General features: G+C 40.2%; 1 protein-coding gene across 2 annotated transcripts in view; it reads right to left on the bottom strand.

Annotated features, from left to right (window-relative positions):
* rap1gds1 (RAP1, GTP-GDP dissociation stimulator 1) overlaps positions 1–18546 on the bottom strand; it is a 32121-nt gene extending 13575 nt beyond the window's left edge. The window contains exons 1-5 of one of the 2 annotated variants that reach the window (XM_041964692.1): positions 18201–18546; positions 12202–12309; positions 10804–10926; positions 8749–8874; positions 3710–3856 (exon numbers count right to left, since the gene is read on the bottom strand). In XM_041964692.1, the coding sequence (XP_041820626.1) occupies positions 3710–3856; positions 8749–8874; positions 10804–10926; positions 12202–12309; positions 18201–18204 (508 nt within the window). In that variant the 5' untranslated portion in view covers positions 18205–18546. The remainder of the gene's footprint in view (positions 1–3709; positions 3857–8748; positions 8875–10803; positions 10927–12201; positions 12310–18200) is intronic. The other variant, XM_041964693.1, reaches the window with a different exon arrangement.
* Between the last annotated feature and the right edge of the window lie 3618 nt (positions 18547–22164).

The following is a 22164-nucleotide window of genomic DNA, read 5'->3' as shown; positions in this document are numbered from 1 at the left end:
TTTGCAAACTTAGCTAAGAGGAAGTTACATACAATCTCTTTAAACAGTGTATATGCAATGTAATTACATCACCAAAAATTGGTTTACAGTCAAATATAATAAAATTACTCTAATTTTTGACACTAGATTAAGTAGAAACAAAGTTACAAAAAGCAACAAGGCTGGGGTTTGGTCAATTACGACTATCCTGCAGCCCTTGTAATGGTGAATTATTACTTCGTGCAGGTTTCACATACAAACCTGCATTAAATAGTAATTCACACACAACCAGGTGTAAAGGCCCTCTCTATGAGAGGGGGAGGAATTAGAAGCAGCAGATGCATTAGTCATTTGATGGCAAGAAGAGGCAGGACTATTAGATGCACCTGGAGAGCAAAAAGAGAGCATTTAGATTTATTTTGTACTCAAAAACCAGAGTGAATGAGTCAATGGTGGAGAAAGACAAGAGTGGGTAGACAAGCAGAACAGAGAAAAGGTCTGGTTAAAGTCTTCAGAACAATACTCAAAAACATCTTTTCAGATGCTCACTGAATGCCAGTCTTTCTAAGCGAAACTCTTAAAGTCATGTAAAAGTAAGACGCAGAAAAAAGCCAACAAAACAGATAACGCGTGTTTAAACATCAGTCAGTCATGAAATGAATGCAGAATTCAACATTTTACGCTGTGTGACATGAAATAACACAGAATGGAAAATCTGATGGATGGTGCATGATGTCACAAAACAGTTCAAAGGTGCTGTTCTACCAGTGCAGTTTTTTGGAAAGGCAGGTAGCAAAGAGACACTGAGGAAGAAGCTAAAGAAGAAGAAAAGCCATTATAAAGCCACTACATCATGTCTGGGACTTCTTTAATTGTACTTTTTGTCCTTGTTTGATTGTAATCCCACTGCTGTACTTTTGTAGTTCCATTAAGTGATACAACTGTTTCCTGTTCTATGGTTCTTGAGAAATGTTATTGTACATGCTATTGGGTATCACAAACAAATTTGACTTGAGTAGACCACGATACAGGGGGAGGGCAGGAAGCATTAGCATTCTGAGTAATGCAATAAGCACAAAATAGCACTGGTGTTAGACAGAGGCCACTTATCGACTCAAATGTGGTCTCATAGCCTCTAAAAAAGATGCAGCAAGGTATCGCCACTAATCTGTCAATTATATATTAATGTTTACAATATCAACTGTTTCTGAAACGATCACATAGTAAGTCACTTTAGTTCATTAATTAAATGTTATGACCACTAAAAACACATAATGACCAAGCACTTATTAAGCAAGGGGCAAGCCGCGCTGTGTGCTTACTCTATCAAATCAAGCAATCATGTAAGTAAATAAATACACAATTCTGTATAGGTTTTTATAGCCTCATACATAAGATCCCACTTACTTACTTACTTACTTACTACACCTACTTGGCCATTTGCCAATGATGAAAATATATTCTTACAATATCAAACTAAATTTTACTTTATTCCTCCAACTAAGTAACTGAAAAATGCCAGTCAGGTATCCACAGAGGTCATAGTATAACCATTTTACTTTTAAGTCTGTAAAAACATCAATGATCAGACAATGTACTATCAGCAGATACCTGCAAATATATCAGCATGGGACTATACCAATAATAATACACTATTTGAATCAAATGTTTTTTTAAAGAGATGTGCTTTAGAAAGAAAAAAAAACTGTAGATATATAGCACGTTAGCTATCGAGTAACAACAAACTGCAGTAAATAAGAGAAATAGATCTGAAGGGTATTCATCAGGAATTATATGTGTATTGTAAATATTAGCATATCACAGTTTTCGCAGGAGTATTGAAAATATACTTGTCTTTTTCTTAAGAGATTTCTTTTAACTGATGCACTTGAGTCAGTGTTAGTAAGTGAGGCGTTGTATCAACATTAGCTAAATATGAAGAGTCAGTGAGATGCTGAAAGCTGCAGAAAGCCACAAAACTCATACATTCTGTTAGCGTAACCCATAAAGCTCCAATCGCCCAGCCAAACAGATGAAACCATCGTCCAGTGCCAAAAGAGACCTTGGCAAGAGGTCTGAGTCTTTCAGATCACATACTTGCTGCTCTCAACTAGCCCCGTTATCACAAAGACAAAAGCACAGCATAGTTCAGAAAAAAGACATATTAAGGGACACAGTGGATGGTACATTCACATTTCTCACCTTTTTATACTGGTGAAAACAGCTGATCATGTAAATTCATAGCAAATATCACAATAAGCTTATAGAAAGTAATGGAGGTACATTATGAAGATGAGACACATGGAAGAAAAAGTGTACTGTGCATAAACTGCGCTGAACAGCAGGATAAATTGTATGTATGGGATCATAATCAGGGCAAAATTACTTCAATCTATTTAGTCTTCCCAAAAAGATGACATTATATTTAACACTAGATTACTGGATAATGTATTTCTAAAACACTAGTTATAAAACAGGTTCAGAAATGTTTTGCACCCTAAAGGAACAACTCAAAATTTGGGGAAATCACTTTCTTTCAAAGGAGATGAGAAGAGTGACATCAATCTAATGTGTGATCAGCACAGATCTGGAGTCAGAATGTCGTTAGCTTGTCTTAGCATGAGGAGTGAAAGCAGAAGAAAACAGCTACCCTGACCAAAAAACACCTTTAAAGCTCCCTGATTGACACATTATTATTATTATTGTTGTTAAATGTGCACACTGACAGACATGGAATGAGTGTACAGCCATACTAGCAGCTCCTTGAGGCTGTACTTGAGCTGAATGCTTTGTGCCAATGCCAACATTCCCTCTGTGACAATGCTAACATGTTGTTGCATGTTTAGCAGAGAATCTTTACCACGTTAGCTTAGTTTGTTAGCATGCTAACATTTGCTAATTAGCACTAAAGCTGATGGGAATGTTACTGGAGGTATTTGGCCATGAATTTACTGAACAGACAGAAGTACAGATCTGATGATGGTGCTGGATGAAACGACAGAGGATCACCAAAGTTATTACAATTCATTCTGAAGAGAGCATGAATCTGTGTATCAAATTTCACACTGGTCAGTCCAATACTGACACAAACATCACGGTGGAGTTATAAGAAAAGCCAACCATGAATGTCTATACAATAACTGTGGCAGTCATCTTGTAGATTTTGAGATATTTCACTGGATAAGCGACAACTTTGAATTGGTGGTAGTGCCACACAAAAGTTACGTGATCACCAAAGTAATCTGGGGACCATGAATGTCTGTACAAAATATCATGGCAATCCATTCATGTTGAGATATTTTAGACTGGACCAAAATGGTGAACAAGCAAACAGACATGACCATCCCCATAGCCACGTCTCTAGCATGGCTACAAAGCAAGGAGAGGAACTAGCTAGTGAATATGCTCTACCTGCTGAGTCTATTAACAATAGAAACTTACAAAAGCAGGGTAGAGGGAGAAAGGGTGACGCTACTATGAAAGCTGACTCTCAGGAAAAGGTAATAACTGCAGATTACCTCAGAGGTGAAGTAAAGGCAACAGAGCGCATAGTAGAAGGATCAGGAGAAAGGTCAGTCCAAGAAAGAGAAGCACAGAATCATCTGTTCAGTTCAACCCTACTGTCTTATGACAGAAAAATGATGTGACATCATCTGTGTATAAGAAAGAGAACATCCGCTGATTAGTTGCAATTAGTTAACAGTTGTTCTTGGGGTAAGATGGTCATTACCATTATCATTGCTATAGTTCATCAGCATGCCACAAAAGACAGTCAAGAGCTTCTCATTTTCCGGCTCAGTATTTTGGGAGAGGGATTTAATGTGTTCAGCTACTATCTGAGCCCCTCCTGCCAGGTCAACTGCACTCCTGCCCTCATCTGCAAAACAAAGAGGCCAGGACACAAATCAACCACAAAGCAAAGAAAGAAAAGTAAAGAAAAGAAAAATAACCACAACCTGAAAAATACATGTGAAAGAAATGTTAACAAGCAGTACAAAACATAAAAATCAATGCAAACTAAGGTTATAAAAACAGTCAGAATACTCAGTGTAAAGCAAATAATTATGACTACAACTATATGACACAAGGCAAATCCAAGTTTTGGTCCTGTGTGAGATGAATAGGGATGGCTCATAAAGGCCTTTTTTATCATTCAAATCCATACAAAAACCTAAAGTTGGATTTCTTCACTGTCACAGTTGACGTTAGTGGCTATAATTTATCTCTTTTCTTACATAATTTCTTTCCAGAGTATGTGTGGCAACAGGATAAAGCTAAGGTTCTCCCTGCACAGTCGATGAAATACATTGATTTTGTTGCAGCCAGGAACTGAAAATCAACACAATCAACAAGAGCAAAATCAAAGAACTGCAATCTTAAAAAAAAAAGAAACGCTTGACTAAGCAGACCATTGACAATGGACATGTTTAGCATAATCGAGCCTGAGTAAGCTGTGTCCATTACTAATCATAATCATACTCCTTTGAAGGCCAGTACAGTTTACCTTTGAGAAACAATGAATGCACATTAGTAAAGACTTTCTCTCTGGGAGGGCTTTGTCTGGTGGGGTAGCTGCCAAAGGAAGCGTTACATGAGTCAGTCTTCTCAGTATCAGTGCGTCTGCTTCTTTCATCCAGTAATGGCAGCATGCCACACCTGAACTCTCACCAGCATGGCAATACCATGTGCATAATAGCATAATACAGTATTTCCTGTTTCGGTTCTGTTCACGTGAAGCTGCTATTGATGCTGACTCAGAAATGTGTTTCATCTGATAGTAATGATAGCACTTCATTGTAAACTAAGAATAAACAGATATTGAGGTGACAGTCCGAGCAGGAACTTGAGTAGAGTGGCTGGTGCTCGGATGTGCTAACTTTAAATTGTTAGAATTTAGCTATGACTAATTCTTAACTATTACACTGGTATTACACACTATTAGCCTTGATGAGAGCTGCCTGCAAGGATCTGTAGCAAAACTGTTTAAAATAGCACCTACCAATGATAAGTAGCATTAACCAATATTATATCTGCACAAATACCTGTTGTTGATGTGCATTGCATACAGTATAATGCCTCATTTCAACCGCATGCTATGGCTCAGCTCGACTCTGTGGATAGTGGTGGACAGTGGATCTGGTGCCTGGTGTTTTTTGGTATCGCCTCAGTCAAGGATCCAAGCGAACTGAGTTCATACTAAAAGGTGTAAAAGGCTTCTGTCTTGCTGCTTTCATCCTTTTTTTGAAACAAGGCTTGTCTCCTTGCTGTGACAAACAGCTATGCACTAAGAATCTGTTCTTGCGTTTGTGTGGTGTTGAAGATGACCTAATGGCAGTTTCATGAGGAGATTTTATAAATCTTTTGATGATATTATGGACTGTAGATTATGAAATCCCTAAATTCCTTCCAACTGTGCTCTGAGAAACATTGTTCTTAAACTGTTGCACTATTTGCTCATGCAGTTTTTGACCAAGTGGTGAGCCTCCCTTTAAAGGATGCCCCTTTCATACCTTATCATAATACTCATGTTATCAATTCCATACCATTCCATAACTTTCACAGCTGAATGCAAATGAACAGCTGATTCATTGCTATCATATTTTGTATCACTCAAATATCATTTGCATTGTTCACAAAAAACGTTTGGGCATTAATGTCAAAAACCACCTTCCTACAGTACGAACTCAAGTTCCCTAGTGTTGCCGTCTTGTGCTTGGAAAGGTTTAATACCAACATTGGTCATTGTTCCTTCAAGTTTTGTGTTGCCAGGAATTAGAATTAGCTTCTTCTGCACATCAAAGTAATTGGTAACCACCATACTTCTAAAAATATAGTTTTCCTTATTAATTTTTGGTTCTATGATTTGGAGGGCATTTCCTGATGGTTGGTCTTTCTTTTACAAGTGGTTTAAAAGAGCACTCCTATTGGATTATTCAACCAGTCACTTGCATTAGCGAAGTCTTACTGTCATAAAACCTTGGGTAGAGTTGATAACACTCTTCTGTGTCAGTCTATGTCAGGATGCTGGTGAACCTCACAATCAGGAGAGCAATGCAGATTTCTTCGTGGTCATGGAGGTGTGGACCACCTTTTCACTCTTGCAAGGAAACCAGAGAAGACAAAGGAGTTTGTTCATCCTGTCTACATGTACTGTATGGACTATGAAGGGTTGTGGCTGTGGCCCTCAGGGTGGTTTATGAGGGCTTCTGTGGGAATGGGGGGTGTCACGGCTGGTAATACCATCCAGTCCGTTTATAACCTAAGCAAGACTTAGGTTCGCTTTCTCTCACGCAAGTCAAGCAGTCTGGTGTTTGTTGAACTAGAACTAGGTTGAACTAGGTTGAACTAGGTTGTGGATATCTCCTTTGTTCAGTGTTGCTGGCTTTATCAACCTGTGAACTCCAGGGTGTATTGTCTGGGACAGTCTTAGTGTGAAACAGCTGGGATGAAGGTCAGCACCCCCCTGTCTGAGGACATTGTAATCTGCCAAAAAACAGTGGATTTCTGACTTCGGCTAGGAACGAGTTGGTACCCCCAAGTGAAGCAGTTCAAGTATCTTGGGATCCTGTCCATGAATGTGGGTAAGATGGAGCATGAGATCGATAGTTGGATCAGTGCACCAATGGCAGTAATGCAGGTATGGCACTGGTGTTGAAAAACCATGGTGAAAAGTGAACTGAGAGTGAAGCTGAGGCTCTTGATTCGCCTCACCCATGGCCATGGTGTCGTGCCAAACAATTTTTCCAACTTCATTTAGCAGACAACCAGACAATCATACCACTACATCCATCCTTTGTAGTGTCTACTGTTGACTGCAACACCACCATCACAGAGACAATGTCCAAAAGTGTGAGCCGTTATTCCCATTTGCATAATCAATCGCGTCAAGACTATAAAGACATGTAAAATAATTTGTTGAGGGAGATCAAGGAGGTAGTGGGATGCAGTTAGGAGGAGGCTATGATGGCAGGCTTTTCGCCTGGTCTTGGAGTGTGGTCATTCAGAACAGGCAGGCAGACTTTACATGTCTCTGAATGACACACAACCAAGTTTGTTTTAGGGAAACTTAAACCTTTAGGGACAAGAAGAGGAGAGGAGCTTGGACGTCTGGACGGAGCTTGGAGTAGAAGTGCTGCTCATTCACATTGAGGGGGTCAGTTGAGGTGGCTCGGCCGTCTGATTATACCCTTATTACTTTTACCCTCATTAATAAAGATGTGAGTGTACTGTATATTGTCTGCAGACATTAGCAGTACAGTTGAACCAGTTTCAGAAGATCCTTTTATATCAACTTCTCTAAAGCAACTGAGGCAACGTCTTCCATATTACAGTGTGTTTCTTTAAGGTGGCTGGCAGCTGCTTCTCCACACTCTCCTGGTGCGTTGATCATAAAACCATGACAGCTTACCAAGACCCCCCTCCACTCAAACAAATGTCACATCCCACCAGATTCCACAGATGCCCAGCTCTTCAACAAGAGGAGAAACTATGTACCAGAACTGACAGCTGTGATTAAAGCCTCTAAAGCCGGCTGCAAAATCAGGCTTAAACTCTGCTACTCTTCCCTGAGGTCAGTACTCAAATACTCCACTGGTACATTCACTGATGATTGTCTTAGAGCAGAAATCTCAAAGGTGCCACGTGAAACATTTGCAAACAAAATAAAGACTACATTTTATATCTACATTTTAAATCCTTCAATCCTGTATTTCAACTTCAAACACTGAATAACCAAATTTATTTGTTAACTACATGTGCATTAAAAATATAGAAATATAGGTTTTCCATCAGCAATGTGCAATTATACATGCAAATGTGCGTGTACATGAAGGTTTAGAGCAGGAACTCATTATGTGTCACACATTTGCACTGTTAGAAATATTTGATCTGTAATGTGCCTGTCTACACTATTAGCAGTTATAGGACGTAAGTTTTAAAGTAAACATACTGAAATGCTACAGTCTTGCTGGTGTGTGAAGCACCTTGAACATAGCATTAATACGTCATTTGATAATTAATTTGTTAAGTTCATGCCTGTAGGTGTGTTGTAGCAACATGTATTGGATGATGTATTGTCATTGTCAGTATGGATTTGTGTCTAAGTGGTTTTGATTTGTACTATTGTATGGTCCCTATGTATATTTTCATACAGACTAAAATAATACATAGGGCTGGGTGCTGCACTACGATACTAGTATGGCACCGACCGAACTGCTACAATAATATTGAGTATGAAAAAATGCCTTGTCATTCGGTGCCATTGAAATCTCATCAGCGTTAGTGAGCCAGTGAGCATACAGAATAATCCTACCAAGATCTGACATTACACATTGTGGGGGCAAGCAGGAAAAACAACACATTACACCCGACATGGTTCACTGCTGTTGTTGTTTTTTAACTGTCAACTGCCATCAAAAAAGTATTGCTTGTGAATTGATGTTGAAGTCAAGCTACTGAAAACGATACCCAGCCCTAGTAATACGGGAAGTAATGTGGTGGCAAACAAACAATAAGCCTTGATGTCTGAGGAAATTGACTGATTGGTGTTGCTAACACCCTCTATGTGAATGGCATATTTTCCTGCATGCAATCCTATAACCCTGTTAAAGGTTTGTGTAGCTGAAACACATGGGTAAACATCAAAGCTCTGCCTACTGTAGCCCAAAAGCAGCATCATTTTTATTAGTTATTTTCTATTAGCTCTGTGACGGTGATGACAAGGCTCATGCGGGATTCAGTGTTCCCAAAGCAAAGCAAACTCCTACTTACGGCTGTCATAACAGATGTTGCCAAGAGCTCGGCCAGTCTGCAGTAAAACCTCCTGGTCGGTGGAGTTTAACAGCTGAATTAGAGGAGGGATGAGGCCGGCTTCAACACAGGGACTCCGCATGAACTCTGAGAGAAAGAAGTATGTTGGATAAGTGATCAGCATAAAACTGAAGGTTAACTTGCTTGTGGAAAATGTATATGGAGAAAATCTGACATTGCAATAACAGGTTTAACCTACACTCTAGAGCTGTGTTTGTATACAATGACAACATGAGATAACCTATTTATTACAATTTGAATAATAAACTCGACAAATAAAAGGTACTGCCTCATATTTGATTATTTCTTAAGAACCTTTGTGTTTTGATTGGGCATGTTTGACATCATTTTTGTGTGGGTGGTAAAAGAGGTTTGTGATGTTTTAGTCTGTTGTGGGGACTGGTCTGTGGCATCAATAGCAAAGTAAAGTATTGTCCATGTGACAAAGCAACACCTCTTTCAGGTGCAAGCTTGTCTTGGCTTCTTAGATCCTCCACTTCTTGTTCAAGCTGCATGAAGCAGTTCCCCACAAGAATCCAAGTGGCTACAATCACTTGAACTCCCTTAGTGAATGCTTTCCATGTTGCAGTCGGGTTTTTTTCTGTTGAATTCGTAGTGTTTACATCTGATGTTATAATCTGAGGTGTGATCAGTTGTCTGGTTGCTGGTCTGCACTGTCAAATGCACCGTTCCCTCCTGCTCACGCAATGTGAATTATTCTATGTAGTTGAAAATTAAAAGTCGACCCCCTGCACACTTTTCATAAAAAGACTTTAATATCTCGACTTGGGGAGAATATTAAATCATTCCATGTTAAAGGCCAACAAGGCCAGCCGTGAGTCACCAGTGAGTCAAGTCAAGCTTTTGTCAAGACTAAAGGCACCAGAACTGTCTCAAGTCTGACCTGAGTCCATAACGCTGATACAGACTAACTGGCCACTGGTGGAAAATAACAATATGTGGGTTTAGTCTCTGTAAAGGTCCAAGCTCAGCCACATCCACACAATCAAATGAATACATCTGCTACTGCTGGTTAATGGGGTGACAGTGGTCAATATGGTTTACTTTGTTTTCACAAAACACAAGCATCCTGATGGTTACCCACCAAGCTATTCACTGATGCTTTATAACAAAGGTTACAAAAGGCATAAGACAGACAAAAACAGAGGGGATTACAGTTTACAGTCCCCACTTGCTCAGAGTCACCATGCTCTGTGTTTGGAGAGGATGTCTCACCAGTGGCCGCACCATAATCAGACTTTCATTTGGACAATCATGTTGGATCATCTGAATTTAAGTGGGAATGAGACAGTGTTCTCTGGAGCGGTGCTAGTTATGCTTATTAGTCAAATATGTTTTTCCACTAAATCTTGCCTGGTGGAGCTTTAAACAATGATGTCAGTTCAAACTGTCAGACAGAAAGAGAGTTGTCTTTAGCCCAGCAGTCACTTGGCTGCATGCAGAATTTTCCGGAAGCAGTGACAGATAAATGCCAGCGGGTTGCTGCCAAGCTTGGCAAACTGCTGGGGAGTGATCATTAGCTGCAGTCTTGCAAGCTGCTAAAAACCCATTCATTATCCTAACCTGTTCTTCAGCCCCAAGTTCTATTCAAGTCTGTTTTTTTCGACTCTAAAAGCTTCTCCTGTGCTCACACAAAGGCATTATGGATAATGGAAGCTCTCTGACACTGCAGTTATGCAAGGTGTTCTTACACAATAACCTCACAGTCAGTGACAGCTTAGCTCTGGAATACCAAGGAGGGCTGTTAAAACTAACCCTGGTCTGAAAGGGCCTGTCAATCAAACATATTACTGTTGGATTCTTCAAATATTTAAATTCATAGAAAAGTCCTACTAACAAGGTTGCTCCACTGTCCCACCACATGAAATATTCACAAAAACAACACGAAACGAAAAGGATGAGTACAAGAGAAAGTGTAAAAATGTAATACTGACGAATGGAGGAACAGAAAGTCAGGATGTTCCTGGGTGGATGGGCTTGGAAACCGAACCTCACCATTTTTGGCCATCTCAGCTATGATGTTGGCTACTTTAGGGGTGCAGGAAGACTGGGGGTTTAACAAGGTGGGGAGTAAGGGAAGAACACCCATCTCCTGGATCTTCACACTGGCCTCAGTGTCTGCGGGAGAAAAGGAGTATGAATTTTAAATCACATTAATGCATGATTTCAGAAATACAGTGCTGTAGCCTTATCATTGTCTAACTGAGGCTTGATGCTAGTAAAAACAAATATAACAGTGTGGGACACTACTCTGAGGAAGTTTGACTGCTCAGGGCTGACTAACATTATTAAGTATACATTTTTCACATACGCCATCATACCTATTTTAAGTGTTAAATTATGTATTAAACGGATACTTCATTTATACTTTATGCACAACTTACTATTACATTCACACATATATCCTGTGTAGACTGACCAAGGCTGTATTTTTGAAACCAATACTGAGAATTTAAATAAAATGTGATAACAATGTATCAGCAAAACATTTTTCTTTGTCTTTTTTTCAACACAGAATCAAATATTTTAAATAAGGATCCTTTAAAAGTCTGTGTGTGTGTGTGCATATATGTGTGTGTGTTCTTGAGAATTGTGACAAATATATGTACAGAGTTAGTGCATATTACAGTGTAAAAATAAACTTGTCAGTGTTTTTTGATAGACAAACAATACAATGGAGACACTGCTTCTCAAAAACATATATGGCAAAATCAATATAGCAGAAATAACAGAAATAAACTAATATTAGCCGATATGTCATCAATGTCATGTTGCAATTCAACATAAACGTTCAGCTTGACTGACTCACACTCACAAAGAGCACAGATCGGTAAGAAGGGACATCATTTGAAAAGAGGCAGATGGCATTGTAGAGTTAAATCCATACACTACCCAATAACAGTGACCTTGTAGGTTTAATGCACGGCACATTGTGCAAGATGGGTCTCATAAAATCTTTGTTACAATCTGTTTCAGACAATGTCAATCTTGGACATGTCAGATGTGCAAAGAATGCCTGAACCGCAGTGGTGCTATGTAAATATAAATTAATATATGCAAGATATGACACTAGACATTTGAAAGCTTCGGCCACAGTGTTGCCGCTGCTTTCAGCCATGCTGTCAGAACTTGTGCCTGTCTCACAGAGCAATCTAGAGCCACTATTTCAGATTTCACCATATTTTTTTCTAAACAATAAATGGCTATTAGATTGAACCAATGTAATCACACAGGTTTTGAAAAAGTAATGACTCCAGTTATGAACAGATCTGCTACACAGTCAGCAAGGGGAGATTTGCTCATTCGAGATTACTCCACTGTCTGACAGACTGTCACACTGGCCAAAAAAGGTAATGGACTCACAACACATGAGGTGTAAATCACTCTACTCACTGTTGTTGGTGAGTGCTTTCAGCAGGCAGTCCAAGCAACTCTCCACGCTGTCAGTGGCGCTGTCTGTAGACGCTAGCTTCAGCTTCTCCAGGGCTTCACTTAGGTTGTCTGAAAACACAAAGATTTAATGAACAGATGTTGAAAGGTTTTTAATTTAAGGAGATGATAGCGATGCTCTGAAAATGGCAGAGGGAGAGACAGAGTCATGAAAAACCTGTCCAATGGGTGCTGGGACAGGTTCCAACCACCTGCCACCGCCAACAGAGTAAGTGGATAAAAGATTAGGCAAAAGGATGGAATATCTTCTCACATCAGACAAAAAAAATATTCTATGGGATGTTAGTCATTCAAGACTTTATTGACTAGAGATGCACTGATTGACTGGCCGATGACCAGATTTGCTCGGTTTTCAGCCTGATCAGTCATGACTGGCCAATCAGTGTCAGACATAAGCTAAATATTTTAATGAAAGCGATCTATCTAATTTATGTGCACTCCTTTCATTTCAGCTCAGTGTGAGTCTTTACTCCTGCCACTCTCGGCCAAAATCAGAATCAGCAGGTAAGATATTTAAGAAAAACAGAAAACGGTATCAGCCAAGAAATTTGAAGTCAGTGCATCTCCAGTATTTGATACTGATGTATAGTAATTTGCCACAAGCCACAATTAATAAACATTACTTCTTTAAACTACTGTATCGTATACATGGTGTATCGATAAAGTCACATTTCAATGGTTTACTCTCAACTCACTGACTTCTTCACCTTCACTCCGCAAACTGTTGGGACAATGTGAATTACCACTTTTCTGACGGTGAGGACATACATGCTGTTGTTGTTTTGCAGCGATTGCATTTTATACTACCATCAAACATGGAACATGCTTCTACACCATCTTAACCATCATATGCTACATCTGCATAAAAATCCACCCAAGTCCAATCAAAGTGCCAGATGATTATGACGATGAGTAATTCCTGCAGGTGCTGAAAGAAATTCATTGTGAAGCCGCTGCAGGCGCACAGCAGCGCTGTACATCAACTATTTTTGCACATAGCACTGGGGCTACAGAGGTTGAAAGTTTTGCAGCACAGGTTACAAAATCATAGCACAAGCACATCTGTTACATCTCTAAAAACAACCACAAGTATTGCAGTTCATCACTTAAACAGGCATGTGACTGGCAGAGGGCATCAATGTTGCAGACAAGGTGCCATCCAAACCTTCACTAGAAATGTTTTCAGACAAACATTTCCCAGAACAGTAAATTACCAGGACATAACATCCATCTATTACATTTCAAATGCACAGTAGGAATCTGAGTAAATCTATATCATCGTACAAACAATATTATTTCTATTAATTCTTACTGATTATACAGTATAAATCTGTGACGTGTTTTTGTTCTCTTGCACAACAAACATGGGAAGCTGCGTGACAACTAAAAACTAGAATCCAGAGGATCTTTGCTCTTTACCAGAATGAAACAGATTCACGTCTTTGGCCATGACCAGGGTCTGTGGGCAAACATCACTTAATAAATGGAGTCATTATAAAAGACTCTTTTCTGGAGCCTCTCGGCACCTGCAACAGAACAGAGTTGCTGTTCCTCGTCTGTCTCGCCCTTATTTTCATTTGCATTCATTTCTTCATTTGTTTCTTCCTTGCCAGCTTGTTTGTGGTTTTGGTTGATAACTTGAAATTTTCTCATGCCATCTAGTTCAACTCTCTCACAGATAAACCTTATACAGTAGATGACACAACCTCGCTTGTGAGATAGGGCTGTCAACGAATATTTTAAACTTAAATTTATAGCCGAAGTCAAACAATTCCTGAGTTAGATGTGAAAATGTTTCCCCTGCTGCTTCTCTGTCCGCCCTCTCTTTCCCTTATCGGTGAATTAAGAGTTAATTTCAACCAAACCAGAGTTGGTGATGATTGCTGGAACAGTGGAAAGACGAATCGAGAAGGGCTATGAGTTTTGTTTTTGTCGCTTTTTAATGAAGTGTGTTTGGTGATGATATAAATACTGTGTTTGTGAATGGAGTCTGGTGGCTTTGGCGAGAGCAGTGTAACAGTTGTTGATTGTCTATAAGCCACATCGGCCGAAGCACAGCTGATAATGGTAATTTTTTTATTTTGTTATAGCAGATTGTATATATTGGATTGACTGCACTGTACTGCACTACCTCCACCAGGTGGCAGCGTAACCCCGGCAATACATGCTGTGCGACCGTACAGTACATGAAGTAGTGAACCACAAAAAGTCAATGTTCAGAGCGCACCTATGATGCACACATGAATACACGCACACAGTTACGTCGTGGCCTGTTTTGAGGGTTACGTAACTACTGTTCCTATGGTGGAAAGCTCACATACATTAGTCAACCATAACTGACCACACAATCAAATGCTAAACTGACTTTGTGAATAGTTTCCCCAAGTTCAGAACATTATGCTGCAACCAGCCAAATATCTAGCTAAGTTTTGTTATGCAATGCTATGTAGTGAGTGTTGCATTAAACAATACAGGTGAATGAACACAAGGAGTTCGTGTTTTGAGGGGTAAAGCGCATCAAACAGGCTATGAAGACGTTGCTAAGCAATCTTTCATTTCCTGCAGGCATTGTGGATGCAGCACAAGCTGGCCAAATTTAACAAACACATCATAAATAAAGAAACTGCCAGAATTGTGTATAATGAATGAAAAGATGCTTTGCTGCTGCTTTGCTTGAGACTGGGAAAAAAAATGAATTGTCAATATGGCAACTATGACAACTCCAATTGTTTTTATTGGCTCTCTGTGGACAGCTACTATACTATTTCCTCACTCAAGTTGCAACATCCTATGTGCTGAAAGAACCATTGAAGGCAGCTGAAAGGAAGCGAATGCAGCAGCATCAAGACAAAAAACAGCTAAATGTATGTCACTCTTATTTTAGTGGCAGATGCCAGTTCTTAGTGGTATGTGTCACTGCTGACTGGTACACTGCTGCCGTTCTACTGGCATACAGCATATGAAAACACTTTGTCAGACATGTTCCAAATACAACTCCACACTGACATACGCCACTGCTTTGGTAACAGCATGCCTCATAAAAAGCATGTTGTTCCACTGACATAATGCAGATTGGCTATGCTGACTAACCCATACCATTCATGTTTAACCACTCAGTGGTTATCTTTAACATTCATTTGTGCAGCAGCATCACCTACTGTATTTAGGAGGTTTATTGGCTGGTATTAGAATATTCTGGACACTGTTATAAAGTGCTGATAGAAAGTGTGCAAACCTACAATTTAACATCTTGGTATGGGCATCTCAGTTGTAAATATAAAAACACCCTGGACAGAGTGGTCGACAAAGCCAGTAAAATCACTGGGAATCAGCTGGGAATGTGTATTTTGACACATGCTACCCACCCACTGATCAGTCTGAATTGGTGACTTCTGGGAGGCATTTCTTGAAGCCTCTGGCAAAAAGGATATTTACAAAAAATTCTTCATTCTCAAATGGAATTGAAATTTTAAGCATGAAACTCATATTTTATTGAGATTTTATGTTATTTTTTAGATTTTTGCTTGTCTCCACTCATACCAACTGATACAGTAATGGAGAGTACCCAATCAATTACGCATGTTAGAGCACATTTACATTTCATACATACTGGGCAGCTGGGTTAGTTACACGACCTCAAAAAAAGCCTCTACATGTCTGATCCATGCAAAAACAGCAGCTGGTTAAACTGACATTAGCTATACTTCCCAAATGCAATTTCAACACATACATACAGAAGGAGCAACATGCTGTTGTAGCTTTTATCTGATCTCTGATCAGTTGAACCATTGAATAACCTGTGTGGGTGAGAGAACACTGATCCATGTGGGTGACAGAGCGATGTGACTGAGAGTTTACTCGGCACACCTCGATAAAACGTACATGCCGATGCAATAGAAGTTTTCCATGTGACATTTGTCAGCATACCGCTAATCGAAGTGGCATACCACTAACAATCAGCAATGGACACTAAGATGAGAGCGGCACACCATCAGCCACTTTCTGATCCCGACTCTATTATTGGTGTTGCCCATCATCTTTTTTTCGTCCAGAATTACACTCAGTTTCCTCGTCTGCTGCATGGCTGACATGTTTCCTGCACTGCACTGGCTACCTACACCTGTATTTTGGAAACTATATGATGGCGCTACCAAGCTAACATCTTGTTAACAGCCAATAACATGGAGGAAAAGGCAAGCCAAGTGTACACGAAACACCTCATCTCACTGAGCTCATGGCCAGGTCTTCTACTGTATATCTCTGCTTCAGCGTTTTTCCTTTCTTCTTCTTCTTCTTCTTCTCTCGCCTCCATTATGAGGACTATAAGTCACGTTTACCGCAGAACCCGAATCAATAATTCATAAGTGCTGCACATCCATCACACGCTCTGACAAAATGATTAGATTACTGTTCCTGTTATTCTTCTTAATCAGTGAAAGAAAAAAATTACAGAGCATGTATTTCCTCATCACATCATAAGGTAGCGACTACATGCTTAATGAATGTTTTGACTCTGGGCCATTCTCAGAAATGCTTAATGAAGCTGCATTTTGTGGTATTAGGCAGATGCTCCACATCTACAGTAAAGAGCAATGCCTCTCCACTAGATCTATACTCCATACATACTTATTTACAGTCTGATGCAATACATTGATATCAATCACGGACAACAACTAGGCTACATAAGGTGAGGAATAGAGAGAAGCTTATTCACTAGGTTTATTCATATTCGTTTCTGGCTGCATTTTTACACACAGCCTACATTCTCAGCGAAACCTGAACAGGTCTGACCGCTCAGGTTTGGTCCAGAAGGTGCACTAATTACTCTGGAAGGTGAAACACAACTTTCTTGTGTAACCTATTGATTGTAAAAAGAAAATACGACACATATTAATCACGTGAAATGCTTTGAGTGGGATTTTTCTCAACTGTCATTTTAAGCATGGTGCCCACAGACCAGGTAATGATAGATTGCATAAGGATTGCAGACACTGATGCAGTGACCTGGTTGTTGCTGTCAGTTGCTTGTGCACTGCACACATCCATCCCCCATGATAGCTGTCTCAAACAATAACATTAGTGATCCGGCCTGGGATTAGATCATGTGAAATACTTAAAAAACTATGAAACAAATACTGCTCTCTGTGCCATTTGGGGATGTCACCGCCTTTTGGGCACTGGTTTTCAAATGTGATAGATGGAGAGAGAGTATTTAGTGAATCTACAGCATGTTGTCATGCCAATTTGTACTAAATTCTATTCAGAGATAAAACTACTACAGCAGTCACAGGTGTGTGCTCAAGCATTCAGTAACCAGTGCCTGTCCACCATCAATAACCAGTAGAAACAGTAACATTATAGAGAGCAGTGCAGTATAAACAGCAACACAAAGTGGGCTGTTGGATCCTATTGCATAACAGCTGTGGAGATGGAGGAGTGCCATCTACACCATCAACAGCACTGCCATTTCAGGGGATGTACATTCATTTAGCAGACGGGACCTTCGAGCCATTTCAAGTCCCAGCTGAATTGCATCCGAGAACAGCGAAGGCGACGCGAATACACTATATTTTCAGAGGAAAAAAAAATCACGACCACGAGAGCTGGGAGTGGATGGAGAGAGTCAGGGAAGCTACCCCACCCGAGCACTGAAGCTGACACGCGAGCGCACGCGCGCGCACACACACGGTTTAGCTACAGTCAGCTTTTCATATGGCTAACGTTAACGTTAGAATAATAAAACAGAAAACTGTACAGCTTAACAAAGTGGTGTAGTGGCAGTAATGCGTGATACATAACGTCAGCCATCAACCATACGTGGCTGCTTGCAAGCGCTTTCATTAAAAAGAAAAAAAAATGTTTATGGTTTAACCATATGGTAAAACCAGTTCTTGTTAGCTACCTCGGCTCAGAGTGAGCTGGTTAGTTAGCTGTCTACTCACCCATCTCAGCAGGATGTTGCTACGGAAAATAAACCGGGGTGTTATGCTCTCCAGGTCAGCTGTAAACCGAGTCGTAGTAGCCGGAGGAGGCCCCTCTTTCCCCACACTACTCGTCCCTTAAACCGCCCTAAACTGGTGAAGTTAGCGGGTTGAGGTTAGCTAGCTAGCTAGCTAGTTAGGAAGCGACGGCAGCCACCGGGCCAGTCGGGTTGTCCCGCTCTGATGGATGCTGCTGTACAGCGGCCTGCTCGCCGGTTAACTACCAGGTTACCACATCTGACTTCCTCTCATATCCTCTCCAACAGTAAAACCTGCTGGCTGGCGCTCCCCTGGACGACTGGCTCAGTCTGACATGCCACAGTCAAGTCAGCCGGACGCGATTAAGAGTGTGACTTCCGCCGCAACCTTCAAAATAAAACCATTTAAGGTACACGGGTTTATGGGACACATCGCCGCAGGGTGGCAGCCTGAGACATACCTGAAACCACATGCCAGATGCTAATCAGACATTTAGATATTTACAACGACCATGGAAAACTTTTTAGCTAGATAGCCCAGCTTTAAATTTGCTACTGATAACATTCAGGCACTAAACATTTTTATTTATTGTTATTTTGCATTATTTTATTTATTTTTGGCAGACATCAGCAGATAAAATAAGATACTTCTTTATTAATCCAGCTGGGAAATTTGCAGTGTTACAACAGAGGACAGTGTAATAGTAAGACGCATCAGAAAGAAAAGCAAGATATGATGAACAAAAAACAGACAGCTGTTGAATTCACATTATTGCACACAGGATATATTGCCAGCAGCAGCAGGAAAGAAGGATCTGTGGTAACTCTCCTTCACACACTGTGGGTGAAGCAGCCTGTCACTGAAGGAGCAGCACAGTGTCCTGCATGGGGTGGGACATGCTCAGTAGTGTAGGAAGAGAGTGTTTGCACCTGTGGAAGTCCACCACCAGCTCCCTGCATTGATCTGGAGGTGGTTCTGTTGGCACCAATAAAAAAATCCCTGGGTCAGTTCTCTGTGATCCTTCTTGTGCCCATCTGTGATGAGGTCGACGATTGCAGTCATCAGGAAACTTTTGCAGGTGTCAGTTAGCTGATTTGTGTGCAGACATCTGCAGTGTTGAGGGTGAACAGGAAGAGAGCCAGAACTGTTCCCTCCATGCAGCAGACAGCCATGTTGGATTTACAGTCCTGTATCCTCACAAACTGTGGTTGGTTGGATAGATCCATGCTGTGAGTTGGTGGTCCATCCCTGTGTGCTTCAACTTGTCCCTCAAGTCCCCCTGGACTGTATGGTACTGAAGACACTGAAGAAATCAAAACAAAGGCTCTACAGTATGTTGGTCTTTCCCTGAGAAATATGCTGTGTGCACTATCAACTGATTCCTGGTGCAGGCAATGGGATTCCCGGACATTTGATGTGAAAAATGCAAAAAACAGTAGGAAGACCAAGGCAGCCTCAACAAGTTTAGTGTCCATAGTGCACAGACGAGTGTAAAAAAATAACTGCATATGTAAAGTACTATAAAAACATACTACGTTAAAGAAGTTAAGTTGAAGCCTTGGTTCTGAGGGGGGGACTGGTTGTTGTTTTTATTACACTGGTTGTTGTTTTCATTATACTGGTTGTTTTTTTTATTATACTGGTTGTTGTTTTTTATCACTGGTTGTTGTTTTTTGCTACCAGTTTTTGTTTTTCTTGTACTGGTTGTTGTTTTTATTTTACTGGTTGTTTTTTTATTACAGTGGTTGGTGTTTTTATGATACTTGTTTTTTGTCACTACCCAGGAAACATTTTGATGTCTATTTCACGTCTAATTAACGTTGGTCAGACAGGTTGATCCGACGTCGATCTGAGGTGCTGAAAAGTTTTTCTGACGTCGGTGCCATGACCGACGTCATTTCGATGGCTATTAGCCGGCATCATTTTACGTTGTTTCAATTTAGACGACATATCAACTTTTGTCCTTTCCAAGTGCAATAGACATTTCTACCTTTTTGTCTATATACACATGTAATGTATTGCATTTCAAAAGGTGTCTAGTCTATAACTGGCATTACCCCATCTATAAATTCTATGAAGAGCACAGGTCTTGTGCTGCATAGCCTATGTGTAATTCCAAATGCTGTAATCTACCTCTCAATTTCAGCAGAAAAAAAAAAAAAAAAAAAATCCTCAAACTGCATTGAGGTCAAAAAGTCAAAGACATCAAATCACATCAGCAATTTTTTTTCCTTGGGAATAGTGAACCTGACGGAAACTTTGATAGCAAATAAACCTGCAGGTTTAAAATACCCTAGTGATGTTCACCTAGGCTATACTGTAAAATGCAAATAGTACATGGACTAATTGGTAAAATAGGAAAAAGAAAGCATTCAGGACCAGATCTATTTAACCAGTTATATTGAACACATATACAAACAAAACAAGTAAAACAAATATATTCATTAGAAAAAATTTGTATTTTTTGAAAACGAGGTCGAGGGACAGTGTGAGGTCCTGAGGGCAACATCATGCATGGAGGGCTATGATCCTGTGGGGATCTGCACCTTTCCCCCTCTTCTTGATGGAGCATGTTTGAGGTGGTTCTGGATTGCCATTTCAATTTCTGCATCTGTTGCCTGGATGCTCCATCCCTTCACAGCAGCTGGAGAGAGGACACAAGAAAAAAATATTTTTTACAGAGCACCTATTCAGATGTCAAATGCACTTTATAAATTAAAGGAAGACTTTGTCTTGGGATTTGAAAGAGTAATTAAAGAACCACTTCTTAGACCCACACAGTAGCCTGAATCTTCTGATGGTTCCTAATAAAGCGTGTAGGTATTAGTTACAAGTCATTGATTTAACCAGCACTAGGACTCTGAAGCTAAGGGACACACGGAGCAGGTTTAAGGATGAAACCCTTAAGAGTTCCTCAGAGGTCTAGTCGGACAAACAGAATCTCTGACTAGGCCTCACGTAGCCTTGAAGAGCTAACTCTCAGGTAGTCCGTTTAGCGTGAAAGGGCAAAATCTATCATCCCTCTCGCTGTCAATAAAGCTTGGGGCACCAATAAAAGAACTTCTGGTACAAAAAATATTCCAAAAGGTCACTGCGCAGAGCACGGCTGTTTCACACAGTAGGCCTTGCTATTTCGCCTGCTTGCCTAACGTTAACTGTTAGCCGCCGCTCGGTTACGAATAACATGCAGCAAAAAACAGCTATCTGTAAGCATTTTGTGCATGCTTCGGAAACCAGGTACGTTCACTACACGAGGGAAAATAGTTCCAAGATGGATGCTAGAATAACAAACATTTAAGCCCACATTGCCAAAAGACATGATGGTACTACATTGTTTTCATCCATTTACAAACATGTTGTCATCATTTTGAATACTTTTTAACAACTTAAACCGATGCCATCTAAAAGCCGTTGAAAAGACGTCGGTCATCCGCGGTCATCTCAGCCTCTCAGATAGACGTCAAATCAACCTGCCTGCTCGACTTTAATCAGACGTGAAATCAACGTCCTGACATGACTGGATGTTGACCGAATGTCTTCATCTCCACACAGCACCAGATAGCTTAGGTAGATGAAATCATTCTTGACAGGGTTTTTTTTCAGTTAAATATGTTTTCTTTGAGATCGTAACCCCCCCTAATGTTATCATGTCGAAAAAAAGTCTAAATAAAGTCACGACGTGACGCGACATCGACTGGATGTCGTCATCTGGATGCAGATTGAGAAAATGTTTGCTGGCAGTATTTAATCAGTTAACCCGCTCTAAAATGCATTATTTTTTTATGTCATATTTACTCAGATATTATTTTATCATGTTGAAAAACTGTTGAATTAAGGTCTTGACGCGATGCGACGTAGATGTCTGCATACTGTGCATGTAATTTATCGTAACTGCTGAATATATGGATCATGTATAGGTTAAGGATGAATCAGGATGTTTCAGTCA

The sequence above is a fragment of the Chelmon rostratus genome, chromosome 23 (assembly GCF_017976325.1).
Source record: "Chelmon rostratus isolate fCheRos1 chromosome 23, fCheRos1.pri, whole genome shotgun sequence".
In the NCBI taxonomy this organism is placed as follows: Eukaryota; Metazoa; Chordata; class Actinopteri; order Chaetodontiformes; family Chaetodontidae; genus Chelmon; species Chelmon rostratus.
Note: the sequence above shows the minus strand (reverse complement) of the source record. Positions and strands in the feature narration are given on the sequence as shown.